The sequence below is a fragment of the Hemicordylus capensis genome, chromosome 5, assembly GCF_027244095.1.
Source record: "Hemicordylus capensis ecotype Gifberg chromosome 5, rHemCap1.1.pri, whole genome shotgun sequence".
Taxonomy (NCBI): domain Eukaryota; kingdom Metazoa; phylum Chordata; class Lepidosauria; order Squamata; family Cordylidae; genus Hemicordylus; species Hemicordylus capensis.
The window spans coordinates 205,916,563-205,929,212 of record NC_069661.1 but is presented as its reverse complement, the minus strand read 5'-3'; the positions used below and the strand labels follow the sequence as shown (position 1 = coordinate 205,929,212).

The 12,650-nt window shown below is 45.7% G+C and overlaps 1 protein-coding gene across 3 annotated transcripts in view; it reads left to right on the top strand.

The window, feature by feature from the left end:
• The window catches only part of LTA4H (leukotriene A4 hydrolase), a 28,647-nt gene extending 27,649 nt beyond the window's left edge, over window positions 1-998 (top strand). For all 3 annotated transcript variants that reach the window (XM_053256822.1, XM_053256823.1, XM_053256824.1), the window contains one exon: window positions 535-998. In XM_053256822.1, the coding sequence (XP_053112797.1) occupies window positions 535-664 (130 nt within the window). In that variant the 3' untranslated portion in view covers window positions 665-998. The remainder of the gene's footprint in view (window positions 1-534) is intronic.
• Window positions 999-12,650: the final 11,652 nt, after the last annotated feature.

The window sequence follows — 12,650 nt, the reverse complement described above, 5'->3', positions numbered from 1 at the left end:
AATCTGGTGCACAAAACCAATCGGATATTGTGCATAGAACATGGAATTCTGAGTATCTGTATTCTCTTAAACAAGCTTTCTATTTCTTGATTGGAAATATGTGGGCAATGGTTCAAGTATTGGGGTGAAGGGGTGCTTTAGACTTATGGTGAGGTGCAAGGGGCTTACTTTAAAGAGAACCTATTTATCTTTCTTTTATTGTTAGCATTCCTTCCTTTGTTCCTAACGACCACCAGGCTCTCCTTTCCCTCCATCCTCATTTTTCTCTTCATGTTTTCTCAAATTTCCCAATCCCTGGAACATCTGAATTAATTAATGCTATATCGGAGAGAAGTGCAGTATTTCATATTGGTAATCAGACTTTGGTTTAATTGCAATTACTGTATGTTCATGAAGAATACATTCTTCCCTGAATATTGTAACAAGAAACATGGCATCCTAGCACTAAACTGAAAATGTTTCAGCACTAAACTAAAAAGAAAGAAGAAGAAATGAGCTCTCTTATTCATGCTTGCACTATGGAATTTCTTGCAGGGACCTCTATAAATTTGACAAATCCCGTGATCAAGCAGTCCGTGCTTTCCAGCAGCATCGAGCCTCTATGCATCCAGTGACTGCAATGTTGGTAGCCAAAGATCTGGGACCAGATGGACAAAAAGCCTAACTTTTGCGGAACATTTAATGGTAAATGCCTATGAGCAGCTGTGGCTTCCCACTCCCCTACCCCTTTCTGCCATGTGTGCATGCGCACACCCACACACATATCATGATAACTTGCATGTTCACTAACATAGCTTTGAACATGAAATTAAGCTTTTCTAGTTTTTTATGCTAATAATCTGAAACTTCAATCTTGTGCCTCGTATAAAATTCTGTGAAACTGGACAAACTACTTAAGCTGTATTTTGCCACAGTACTTGCCACTGCACAACATGTTATACTGGCACTGTTTTGCTACCTGTAACACTTCCTTTGAAGAAATAAATTTTTTTTGATGACTCATCTTGTCTTTCCATAAATGTAATTGCTTACAACACACAAAGCACTGTTTTGCAAAAATGTAGTGACACATCCTGCCTCACCCTCCTAAAAAAATTATGAACCAACTTGGTCACTTCCCCATGGAGGTGGTTGGAGATCAAACAGTTCTGTGACTGAACACAGCAGTATTTCAAATAGACTGCTGGTCAATGCCTGAAACTTTCCACAAGAGAGGAAGAGGATTCATTATCGGCATATTTCTAGCTTCTCACAGGTGCAGAAAAGAGTCTGTAATGTCTCTTCCTATATTAAGCCAGGCAAGAATACACTGCCAGAACATTGTCTGCACTGCCGAGTGCTCTCTCACATGGAAAAAAACAGGCAGGTCCCTCCTTTCAGCGGGGCTTTTGTGTGTGGTTCCTGCTGTCCTGCAGAGTTTGGATCATGCCTATATCACTCTCCAATCAACTGCTTTCTGAGAAGTTATAATATGTGGAATTTATTTTATTTGCTTAAAATGTTTTTATCCCACCTCTCCAGCACACTGCTGCTCAGGGCAGCCTACAATAAAACACAATCGGCCACAATAAAACACCGTAGAATGACAGCAGAACTAAAATAGCAAATAGGATACAACAGCAGTTGAGATTAAAAGTAAAACTTGTTTGTGTGTGAGTGAGAGGCGCTGACTGACTGCTTTAAAAGGGAGAGTGTTCAAGTTCTTTTAAAAACCAACCAGAGGGGACTAACAAAGCCCTTCTGGGAGGGTATTCCAAAGCAGGGGGCGGGCACTACTAGAAAAGCCCTGTTCCTGATCTCTGTGAACTGGATCTGTGTCAGTGGCGGGGCCAAGAGAAGGACTTGGTCTGACAATCTGAGATTCATATGAGTGAATGCCATTCAACAGATAGCCCAGCCCCAGGCCGTGTAGGCTTTAAAGGTCAACACCAGCAACTAGGGATGGGCCCGGACTGGTCCGGAGGCCATTGAAAAAGCCTCCGGACCTGGGTGGTTCGGTTCGGGGTGGGGGGTAGCTTTAAGAGCGGCGGGAGGGTTTACTTACCCCTCCCGCCGCTTTCCCGCTCTGGCGCCGTAATCTTAAGAGTAATTGGGGTGGCAGGATACCTCCCTGCCGCCCCTTCCCCGATGTTGCCGAAAAACCTCCCAGGAGTGCTTTGCGCGCGCGCACGTCACAGAGACGTGAAGCGCACGCATGATGTTTTTCGTGCGACATCGGGGAAGGGGTGGCAGGGAGGTATCCTGCCGCCCCAATTACTCTTAAGATTACGGCGCCAGAGTGGGAAAGCGGCAGGAGGGGTAAGTAAACCCTCCTGCCGCTCTTAAAGCTACCCCCCACCCCAGTGCCGGACCGAAGTTGGCGGTTCCGTGCACACCCCTACCAGCAACCAACTGAGCTGCTGCAGGATGGGTGTAATACTTAAGTAACAGTTGGAGCCCTCACACATCCTTGTGGCATCATTCTGAAGCAGGCTTACTCACTCACTTGATTGCTGGAAATACATTCCCCAAACTGTTTCATTGTACATATGCAACTCCTGACAATGAATTGCAAAGGATGCTCTTGAACTGGAGGTTTCCATTTGCGTTGACTAGAAGTCAGCTATGTTAAACAACAAGAACTGTAGCGTCTCCTTTACCTTCTTCCTTCTATCTCAGTTTCCACCAGTAGCCACTTCTATCGGTGTGGTCCTGAGACCTTGGGTTAGGGCGGTATAAAAATGTGCTAAATAAATAAATAAATAAATAAATAAATAAATAGGCTGGTGGCAAGTGGCGATATGAATGTGCCTCAACTTGCTCCAAGAGTTTGCTATCATATTGGGCAACATATGAGTCTAGACAAGAAAGATAGCCCAAATCATTAAACTTTAGTCTATTAGGGATGTGCAAACCAAGGTCAGCAATTAGGTCAGTGAAAGTGTTTCTGCAAAATCTGCAGCAGCAACCTGCAAAATGGAAGGAAAATATAAATGCCTTTAAAAATCCATATCTTAAGAAATAAAAATCCCAGGGACTTGGGAGTGTCTTGGATGGCTTGAGGCCATCCCTGCCATGACCAACTTTGGGGTGCCCTGCCATCCCCCAAAGGGGGGGTTGGGGCAGCCCCAAATCCCCATTATTCCCTATGGGGATTTTTTTAAAAGAAGAAATTCACCATTAATAGTAAGGGCACCCAATTGCCTTGGGGTTTGGTGGGCCCCCCTTTTGTGCCCCTATGTACTCCACATAGGAAATAATGGGCAGTAATAATCCCCCCCCAAAAAAATTCATTAAAAATCACAGGAGTATCCAATTGCTTTGGAGTGTGGGTAGTAGTTGGCACCCATGGGTGCCTACCACTCAAACCAGTTTTGGAGGCTCGAAGCGGTTCAAACCTGGTTTGAATTCAAACCAAACCAGGCAAACTGGTTTTGTACACACCCCTATAGTCCATGTGACTATAAGCATATAAAGGGAAATTGACTGTGTTTCAAAACTTTCTCCTAAGCTCAAGACTTTGGCTCGTGACACTGAATGGCAAAGGAAACTCTTGAACTGGGGGTTCCCATTTGCAATGACTCTAAACCAGTTCAGTTTCTGAACTGGACACTTGATTTTACTTTAAAATATTTTTATTTATTTTATTTATATACTGCCTTTCATTAAGACAATTCCAAGGCAGTAAAATAATAAGTAATCTGCATGGAATTAATGTTTTGACAGAGCTTAATGGCGATTTCTTTCATGCACATTTTCTGAAAAGCATAAGAATTGCATTATCTGAATTCAGTAATGTTAAAATGGTAGAAATCCACAACTGGCTTAATTATTAATACTGCCCTGCTACCAAGATATTCATAGGTTGCCAAAGTCTAAAGGTGATTATGTTGTCATAGTTGCCTCATGACTTTTGTCACTGGACAACATAATCACTCATAGCAATAATAAATGTGAATAGCATTTAATGTGGTTTTCTTAATACTGTATCTTATAAAAACATGTTCTGTTATAGGTGGCCATTTTTCTTCAAACAAGCACATATGTGATTACTGAGCACACTGTCTGCGATAAGTAGAATATGAGTTTATTTTACTACTCGATGTATAAATCTAATCTGTTTTATCTTTACCGTCCAGAGGTGAAAGTTTGGGCAGTATATAAATGTGGCAAATAAATAAATAAATAAATAACCTTATGAAACCTCTCTAGGTCGTTTACATAAAATTCAAAAAAGTCTAACAGCAGCCAACAATGAAAAGCCCACAGGTGTGTGTAATAGCCTAATTTTATATATGCACTGGTTCCCTATAAACTCAAAGTTCCCAAAAGCTGATGCCACATGAAAGAAGGTTTATTTTCTGTTCTCTAGGCAAAGAAGGGGTGTGCCCCCATTTCTCATAAAATCCTTGGCTATCTCAATTAAATTCACTTGGGTTATGGATACATTTGAAACTTCAAATCAAGTAGTCAGTGCAAGGCACTTTTCCCACTCCTCTCTACTGAAGCTCCCCCACCTTTCCAGGTGCTACTAGGAGACCTGTTTGCCCTTAGCGGAGGCCAGAAGAGAAGTCCAGACCCGGGAGCACATGCCTTCAGTTCTTGAAGATTGGATTGGATTGATTGATTTTTAGAGCTGCATTCCACCCTTTGTCCAAGGAGCCCAGAGTGGTGTACATAGTAATGTTTATCCTCACAACAACCCTGTAAGGTAGGCTTGAGGTATATGTGACTGGTCCAGATACCACAAACGGCCTGTGAGATTTTTGTTATGTCTGGTGTCTTTTTAACTTTTGATAACAGTTTAACTTTTAAACCATTTTGAGTGTATTAGCAGAGGGGCTTAATATAAATGGCTTAATATAAATGCACACAAAAAATCAATAGAAATGTTTGGCACATGGTTTCTAAAACTAGGTGTTAATCTTGACTTGGGATGGTAAAGCTGGAGCTATGGAAGGTGTGTGTGTATGTGTGTGCTGATGGGGGGGCAGTTATTTCTGTGCTCTTTTTCACTGTTCTTCTAAGAAGCAAATATAGTAGGTCTTTATGCCTACATTTGTAACCGGCAAGATATAGATGTCCTGAGGCTTCAGCCCATATTAGCCACTAGATCAGGGATTCTCAAACTTGGGTCCTCAGGTGTTATTGGACTTCTACTCCCATAATCCCCAGCCTCAGTGGCCTTTGCTTGAGGATTATGGGAGTTGAAGTCCAATAACACCTGAGGACCCAAGTTTGAGAATCACTGCACTAGATGCTAATATGAATGCTTGGGACCTCTTAGTTCAACCTGTTGCAGAGAAATTACTTATCCTTTTATCAGTAATTGAACAGGAAGCCAGCTTTAACTGAGAAACAAGAGTTTGATATATATGACTTATTAAACATGGAGGCTGTTCTCATGAGCAGCCAGGCTAAAGATGCCAAGCCTGGGATTGGCTGCCCGTAAGAACTGCCAGGAGGCATGCAGCTCCCAGTGGCACCGCAGTGGCAAACCCACCACCACCACCAGGGAGCCCACCTCGCAAGTGAGGTTAAGGGAGCGAGTGCTGATCATGTACCATCACTGGCTGCATGCAGCTGGCACTGAAACACTAATGGGTGTTTGCCCATCGTTGTGGCGGGTTCCCCACAATGCACCATGCACTCGTGTAGTGCATTGCGGGATTTCCAAGGGCTGGGACAACATACCCTGGCCCTCCTGCCTCCATGCTCCCTGAGACAGTGGTGGGCCATCTGAGTGTGTGATCCATGTTCCCAGATGGTCCTCGGAGATCGTCTGTGGGGAAGGCGGGCTTCTGCAGCCTCCCACCCCCTTTGCCTGCCCAGTCGCGAGAATGACCTCATAGCCTTTTCTTAGCCTAACAGTCTCTTGTGCAGAGAGAGGGAGAACCTCTCAGTTTGAATTTAAGTCAGCAAGTGAAGTGCAGCAAGACAAACAATGACTCCACCCACTAGCCAGTACATAGATATATTTAAATAGAGAAGCATGCACCATACAAGTAACTGAGACAATGTCTATGGAAAAATCCCAACACAATCCAGGCCCTCTCAGAGGTCCAGAGAGACCCGGGCTTTTTCAGAAAAGCTTAATAAGCACATAATCTGAATTCAGGAATACTCAGTGTTAAAAGGGTAGACATGCACAGTTGGCTTAATGATTAATACTGTCAGTCCTACAACCAAGATACCCTTGTTTAGGCTGCTAAAAGTCTAAAGGTAGTTATGTTGTCATAGTGGCCTCATGACATGCTACTGGGAGACCTGTTTGCTCTGAGGGGAGGCCAGAAGAGGAGCACATCCAACCAGCTCCTGAAGAGACCACTGGCAGTTTAAGAGAATTTTGCTGTTTGTCATCTAATATTTTAAATTGTAAACCACCTTTGGCAGAAAGGGAGGATCTAGATTCGTGGGGTGGGGTGGGGGAAATCAGTAGATGTTTTTGAGACATTGTTTCTAAAGCTAATCTATATTCTAGGGATGGTGAAGCCTGAGCAGGGAAAAGGCAGGGTGAGGTGTTCCTGTGGTGTTGTTTAGTGGTTTTCACTGTTCTTCTGACAAGCAAATGTAGTCTGTCTTATGCCTATACATATTAGCAATGAGCACAATACAGATGTCCTGAGACCTATGCCTAGATTATCCACCGGATGCTAGGGTGAATAACTGCATAACTACCTTTAGACTTTTAGCAGCCTAAACAATGGTATCTTGGTAGTAGGACTGACAGTATTAATCATTAAGCCAACTGTGCATGTCTGCCCTTTTAACACTGAGTATTCCTGAATTCAGATTATGTGCTTATTAAGCTTTTCCGAAAAAGCCCGGGTCTCTCTGGACCTCTGAGAGGGCCTGGGTTGTGTTGGGATTTTTCCATAAAGAAATAACAAAAGATACCATCCAGAGTGTACCATTGTTATGCACCAAGGCACCTTCTCCAGCCTCTTTTTCCTACTAAAACTCGGAAAAGCTCTCACTGAGGGTTGGGGGACCTTCAGCAACATCATGGGATGCTGTGAAAAATTCACATTGTCCCAACCTTTACAGAGTGAGTTTGTTGTTTACAATGCTGGATGGGTTGGTTCTTTTAACTTGGTCTGCATAAGAGGGAGAAATGACAGGCTAAGTAAGGACTACAGTGATATATTGTTGGAGCTGTTCAGCCCCCAGGAAGATTAAGTATTGGTTTATGGAAGGCACTTGTCTGAGGTAAAGTTTTCCCACCTCTACATGCAAATTTGATGCCTCAAAGGCACGTGAATTTGGATTGGATGGTGGAAGAGGAACAATGAACAATTCTGGACAAATCAGAAGCTGAATTTGTACATCTGTCCTCCAATTCGCAGGGAGTCTTTGGAAAAGATGGTGAAGATAGAAGAGAAAAGACTTTGATGGTGGAAGCAGCAGAGAGCTAGATCAGGTCCATGCTCTGTACAGTTGCCTCCCCTGCTGCACTTCCTTTCTGGAAGAGGTCATGAAGAGAGAGAGGTGGCTGATGAGATTCAGGGCTCTGAACAATTCATTGGTTGCTTGTGCCCCATGGGCCCACCCCCTAATGATGTCCCTGGCTGTGAGCGCAGAATCCTCCAGGCTCTGAGCTGAACTAGGGTGGAGTCAGTTTAGTTCAAGGAATTGGCTAAGGAAGAAGGATTTTGTCTGATAAAACAATGGAGTGCTAGGGAGGGTAATCTGACTTTGGAACTGGTTTAGGGGGGAGTACTAATCCCATCCACCATTACTTCATTCTTCACTTGGTAACAAGCAAGCTAAACTAGCATATACATGAACACAGAACTTCATCTTATTCTGTTCCCTACAATAATGTTGTTTTGTCCTGGTTCTTTTATATGTTGTCTCTGCTTGTCTATTCTTCCACCCTCCCTGCACCACAGTTGTGACCAGGGTTTGTGTTTTTAAAGGGAATGTTTTGCCAGCGGGTTAAGTCATTAAAAGGAGGTATTTGGGGGAAAGGGGATATCCCATCACTTTAGTCCCCAAGAGGCAGTGTTGGGGACCACAGGGGAAGGAAGGATACCAGGAAACTGTGAGGGGAGCCAGTAGCGGAGGTACCACTTTGCTCATGGTGCCCAGAGACTTCTGCCTTCCATTGCATATCCTAATAGCAATAGCAATAGCAATAGCACTTACATTTATATACCGCTCTATAGCCGAAGCTCTCTAAGCGGTTTACAATGATTGAGCATATTGCCCCCAACATTCTGGGTACTCATTTTACCAACCTCGGAAGGATGGAAGGCTGAGTCAACCTTGAGCCCCTGGTCAGGATCGAACTTGTAACCTTCTGGTTACAGGGCTGCAGTTTTACCACTGCGCCACCAGGGGCTCTTTTTTTTGCTGTATCCTGTGCTATGGTCAAGGTTCCCAGCCCTCAACATGGTTTTTTGAGAGGCTCAGGGAGCTTTAGTGGGAAGGAGAGACTGGGGAAAGTGCCTTGCACTGGTGCACATTGTACCAGTGGTATTCTGGGTGCTACTCACATGTGTTACAGTTCCAAGTAGCCAGTGAGACCATTGGTACAGAAACAAGACAATAATGTATAGGATGCAATGAATGCAACCGCATTGTGAGGTCATTCACACAATCAAAAACTGTTCTACCCGGGTTTGGGAGCTGTGCGTGCTCCCAATTTTCAGTTGTGTTGAAGCAGGGTTTTCCTCTTACCTTGCTTCCACACAACTGAAAACTGGGAGCACACAGAGCTCCCAAACCCAGGTAGAACAGTTTTTGATTGTGTGAATGACCTCAGTATATCTGCCAGAATGCCATTTCTTATGACAAAATACAAACTACATATAGCCTTCTGAATTGCAGTATCTCCTTTCCCCTCTCCCTCCTTTTCGCACTTTCACCAGTACCCACTCCTATAGATGTGGACATATTTGGCTGGTGACAAGAAGTGTTAGGGAACTTTCTATGAATTGATCATAGAGTTGGCTATCAGATTAAGCAACATATGGACTTGGATAAGAAAGATAGCCCAAGTAATTAATCTTTAGTCACATAGGTATAAAATATAAATATAGGAAGGAAATGGCCAGTTTTTCAGAACTGACTCCGAAAGTGAAAGACATCAGTTCAGATCCTTCAATATTCTACCCTGAACATTTTTGATGTAGGAAGTTGGGAGCCTGGATGGATCAACATACTGACTACCTGCATTGTTGCTGTCTGAACTCATAGAGCCGGGTCTCACGATCAGTGAGACCCGGTTTGGTGGGGTGAGCGGGGAGAGCAGGCTAAACTCACTCTCCCCACACACGAGCAGGAAGGGAGCCCTGGGTGGCCAGATGGGCTGCCCACATGACTTGTGACTCTGTGATGGGGGCTGCAGAGCTCGGGGGCCACGTGGCGCCTGGAAGCTCCAGTATGCCCTGCGCGAGTGCACAGGGCATACTGGGGAGACCCCTGGAGCCGGGAGGCGGCTTTTTGCCTCCCCTCTGGGGGGCTACTCACGATCGGGAAGCCTGGGTTTGTGGAGCGCTTGCTCTGCAAACCTGGGCTTTGGGGAGGGCTAAAAAAAGCGGGCTAGCTGCTTGTAAGCCACCGGGCTCGCCTATGAGCCCGGTGGTTTACACGATCAGCCAAAATTGGGCTAGGCTCTCCTAGCCCGATTTTGGCTGATCATGAGAATAGCTCCAAAGCGTTAAACACACTTCATGCTAGACTTCATTATGGTTGATTCTGCTGTTTGATAATTTGTAGATTAAGGTCTACATCTCTCCCTTGGTGAAGAATGCATAAATCAAAGAATCTGAAGCTTTTAATATAATGTTATCCATATATGCAATGTGTCTGGGCTTACCTGGAGATGGGGAGACAGGGGGCGTGTCCACTGACTGTGGGGCAGCCATTCCTGTGGTGGTGGGGAACAGAAGAAGTAACGTTGGCAAGTCAGCAGGCCGTTACAGGGGAAGGGAACATAGGAATTTACTAGCTGTTTCCGCTTTGGGCTGTCCTGCCAGCTCTTTGACCTTGGGAAGCAGTGCCAACCACCCTTGGAATCTCACCTTGCTCCTCTGTAATGCCAGGTCGGTCCAGAACAAATCAGAAACCATCCATGATTTGATTCTGGATGAAGGTGCTGACCTGGTATGTATTACAGAGACCTGGTTGAGGGAGGCTGGGGGCCCAGTGAGGTCCCAGCTTCTCCCTCCAGGGTACTCTGTTGAGGAGCAGGTGAGGGACCAGGTGCGGGGAGGTGGAGTGGCTGTGGTCTATAAGAACAATATCCCCCTTACCAGGATCCCTGTTAGAGTGTCAGACCATATCAAATGTGTGTACTTAGGTTTGGGGAGCAGGGATAGACTGGGACTTCTGTTGGTGTACGGATCGCCCTGCTGCTCAACAGAGTCCCTAACTGAGCTGATGGACTTGGTTTCGGACTTGGTGTTGGAGTCGCCCAGGCTTGTGGTGCTGGGCGACTTCAATGTTCATTTCGGGACCAATTTGTCCAGGGCGGCTCAGGAGTTCATAGCGGCCATGACGACTATGGGCCTATCTCAGGCGGTCTCGGGACCGATGCACATTGCAGGTCACATGCTTGATTTGGTATTTCACTCTGATCAGGGTGCACAGTCACACCCCACCTTTGCAGGGGCGAGGGACCTATTAGAATGGTCCGCCCAAGAAGGTTATTGGATCCAATAGGATTTCAAGAAGCCTTGGAGGGATTCAGTGTTGGTTCTGCCGGCGATCCTGTTGATGTCCTGGTGGAGAATTGGAACAGCAAACTCTCCGGGTCGCTCCTACGGGTTGGATCCTCTCCGACTCACTTCAAAACTGGCTCCTTGGTATACTGAAGAACTTCGGGGGCTGAAGTGGCCAGGCAGACGACTGGAGCGCAGGTGGAGAAAGACTCGGCTTGAATCCGACAGATTGCAACATAGAACTCATTTGAAGACCTATGCTCAGGCAATACGTGCGGCAAAGAAGCGATTCTTTTCTGCCCATATTGCATCCACAAGTTCACATCTGGCAGAGCTGTTCAGGGTTGTGAGAGGGCTAGTATGTGCCCCTCCTCCCTTGAATCAGAATTTGTAACCATCGATTACCCATTGTGATGTGTTTAATGAATTCTTTGTGGGGGGAAATCTCTTGTATTCGGGCCGACTTGGATTTCGTCTCCACATTTACTTCAGTATCTGATGTGGAGGTATCCAGTGACTCCTCTTATGTGGTTAGTTCGGATCAGTTCTAGTTTGTGACTCCTGAGGATGTGGACAAGCTGATTGGAACGGTGCGGCCCACCACCACCCTTGCCTGACATGGCTTATACTATCTGGCAGGGGGGTTGTTGTAGAAGGCCTGGTAGAGATCATAAATGCATCTCTGAGGGAAGGTAGGATGCCTCCTAGTCTTAAGGAAGCAATTATTAGACCGCTTCTAAAGAAGCCTACCTTGGATCCCTCAGAGCTGAGTAACTACAGGCCTGTCTCCAACCTTCCGTGGCTGGGCAAGGTAATTGAGAGGGTGGTGGCCTCCCAGCTCCAGACAGTCTTGGAGGAAACGGATTATCTAGACCCATTTCAAACTGGCTTCCGGGCTGGCTATGAGGTGGAGACTGCCTTGGTCAGCCTGATGGATGATCTCCAACTGGGAATTAACAGAGGAAGTGTGACTGTTGGTCCTTTTGGACCTCTCCGCAGCTTTTGATACTATTGACCATAGTATTCTTCTGAAGCGTCTGAGGGGGTTGGGGGTGGGAGGCACTTCTCTGCAGTGGTTCCGCTCCTACCTCTCGGGCAGGTTCCAGATGGTGTCCCTTGAAGACTGTTGTTCTTCAAAATCTGAACTTTTGTATGGTGTCCCTCAGGGCTCCATATTGTCTCCGATGTTGTTTAACATCTACATGAAACCGCTGGGAGAGATCATCAGGAGATTTGGTGCAGAGTGCTATCAGTATGCTGATGACACCCAAATCTATTTCTCCATGTCAACATCATTGGGAGAGGGCATAACCTCCCTAAATGCCTGCCTGGAGGCAGTAATGGGCTGGATGAGGGATAACAAACTGAGACTGAATCCAGATAAGACGGAGGTACTTATTGTGCAGGGTCGGAACTTGAGAGACTATTTTGATCTGCCTGTTCTGGATGGGGTCACACTTCCTCAGAAGGAACAGGTATGCAGTCTAGGGGTGCTTCTGGATCCAAGTCTCTTCTTGGTGTCCCAGGTTGAGGCAGTGGCCAGAAGTGCCTTCTATCAGCTTCGGCTGATACGCCAGCTGCGTCCATTTCTTGAGATAGCAATAGCAATAGCAATAGCAATAGCAATAGCAATAGCATTTACATTTATATACCGCTCTATAGCCGGAGCGCTCTAAGCAGTTTACAATGATTTAGCATATTGCCCCCAACATTCTGGGTACTCATTTTACCGACCTCGGAAGGATGGAAGGCTGAGTCAACCTTGAGCCCCTGGTCAGGATCGAACTTGTAACCTTCTGGTTACAGGGCGGCAGTTTTACCACTGCGCCACCAGGGTAAATAGACCTCAAAATAGTGGTACATCTGCTGGTAACCTCCAGACTGGATTACTGCAATGCGCTCTATGTGGGGATGCCCTTGTACGTAGTCCGGAAACTACAGTTGGTTCAGAATGCGGCAGCCAGGCTGGTCTCTGAGTCATCTAGGAGAGACCATATTACTCTC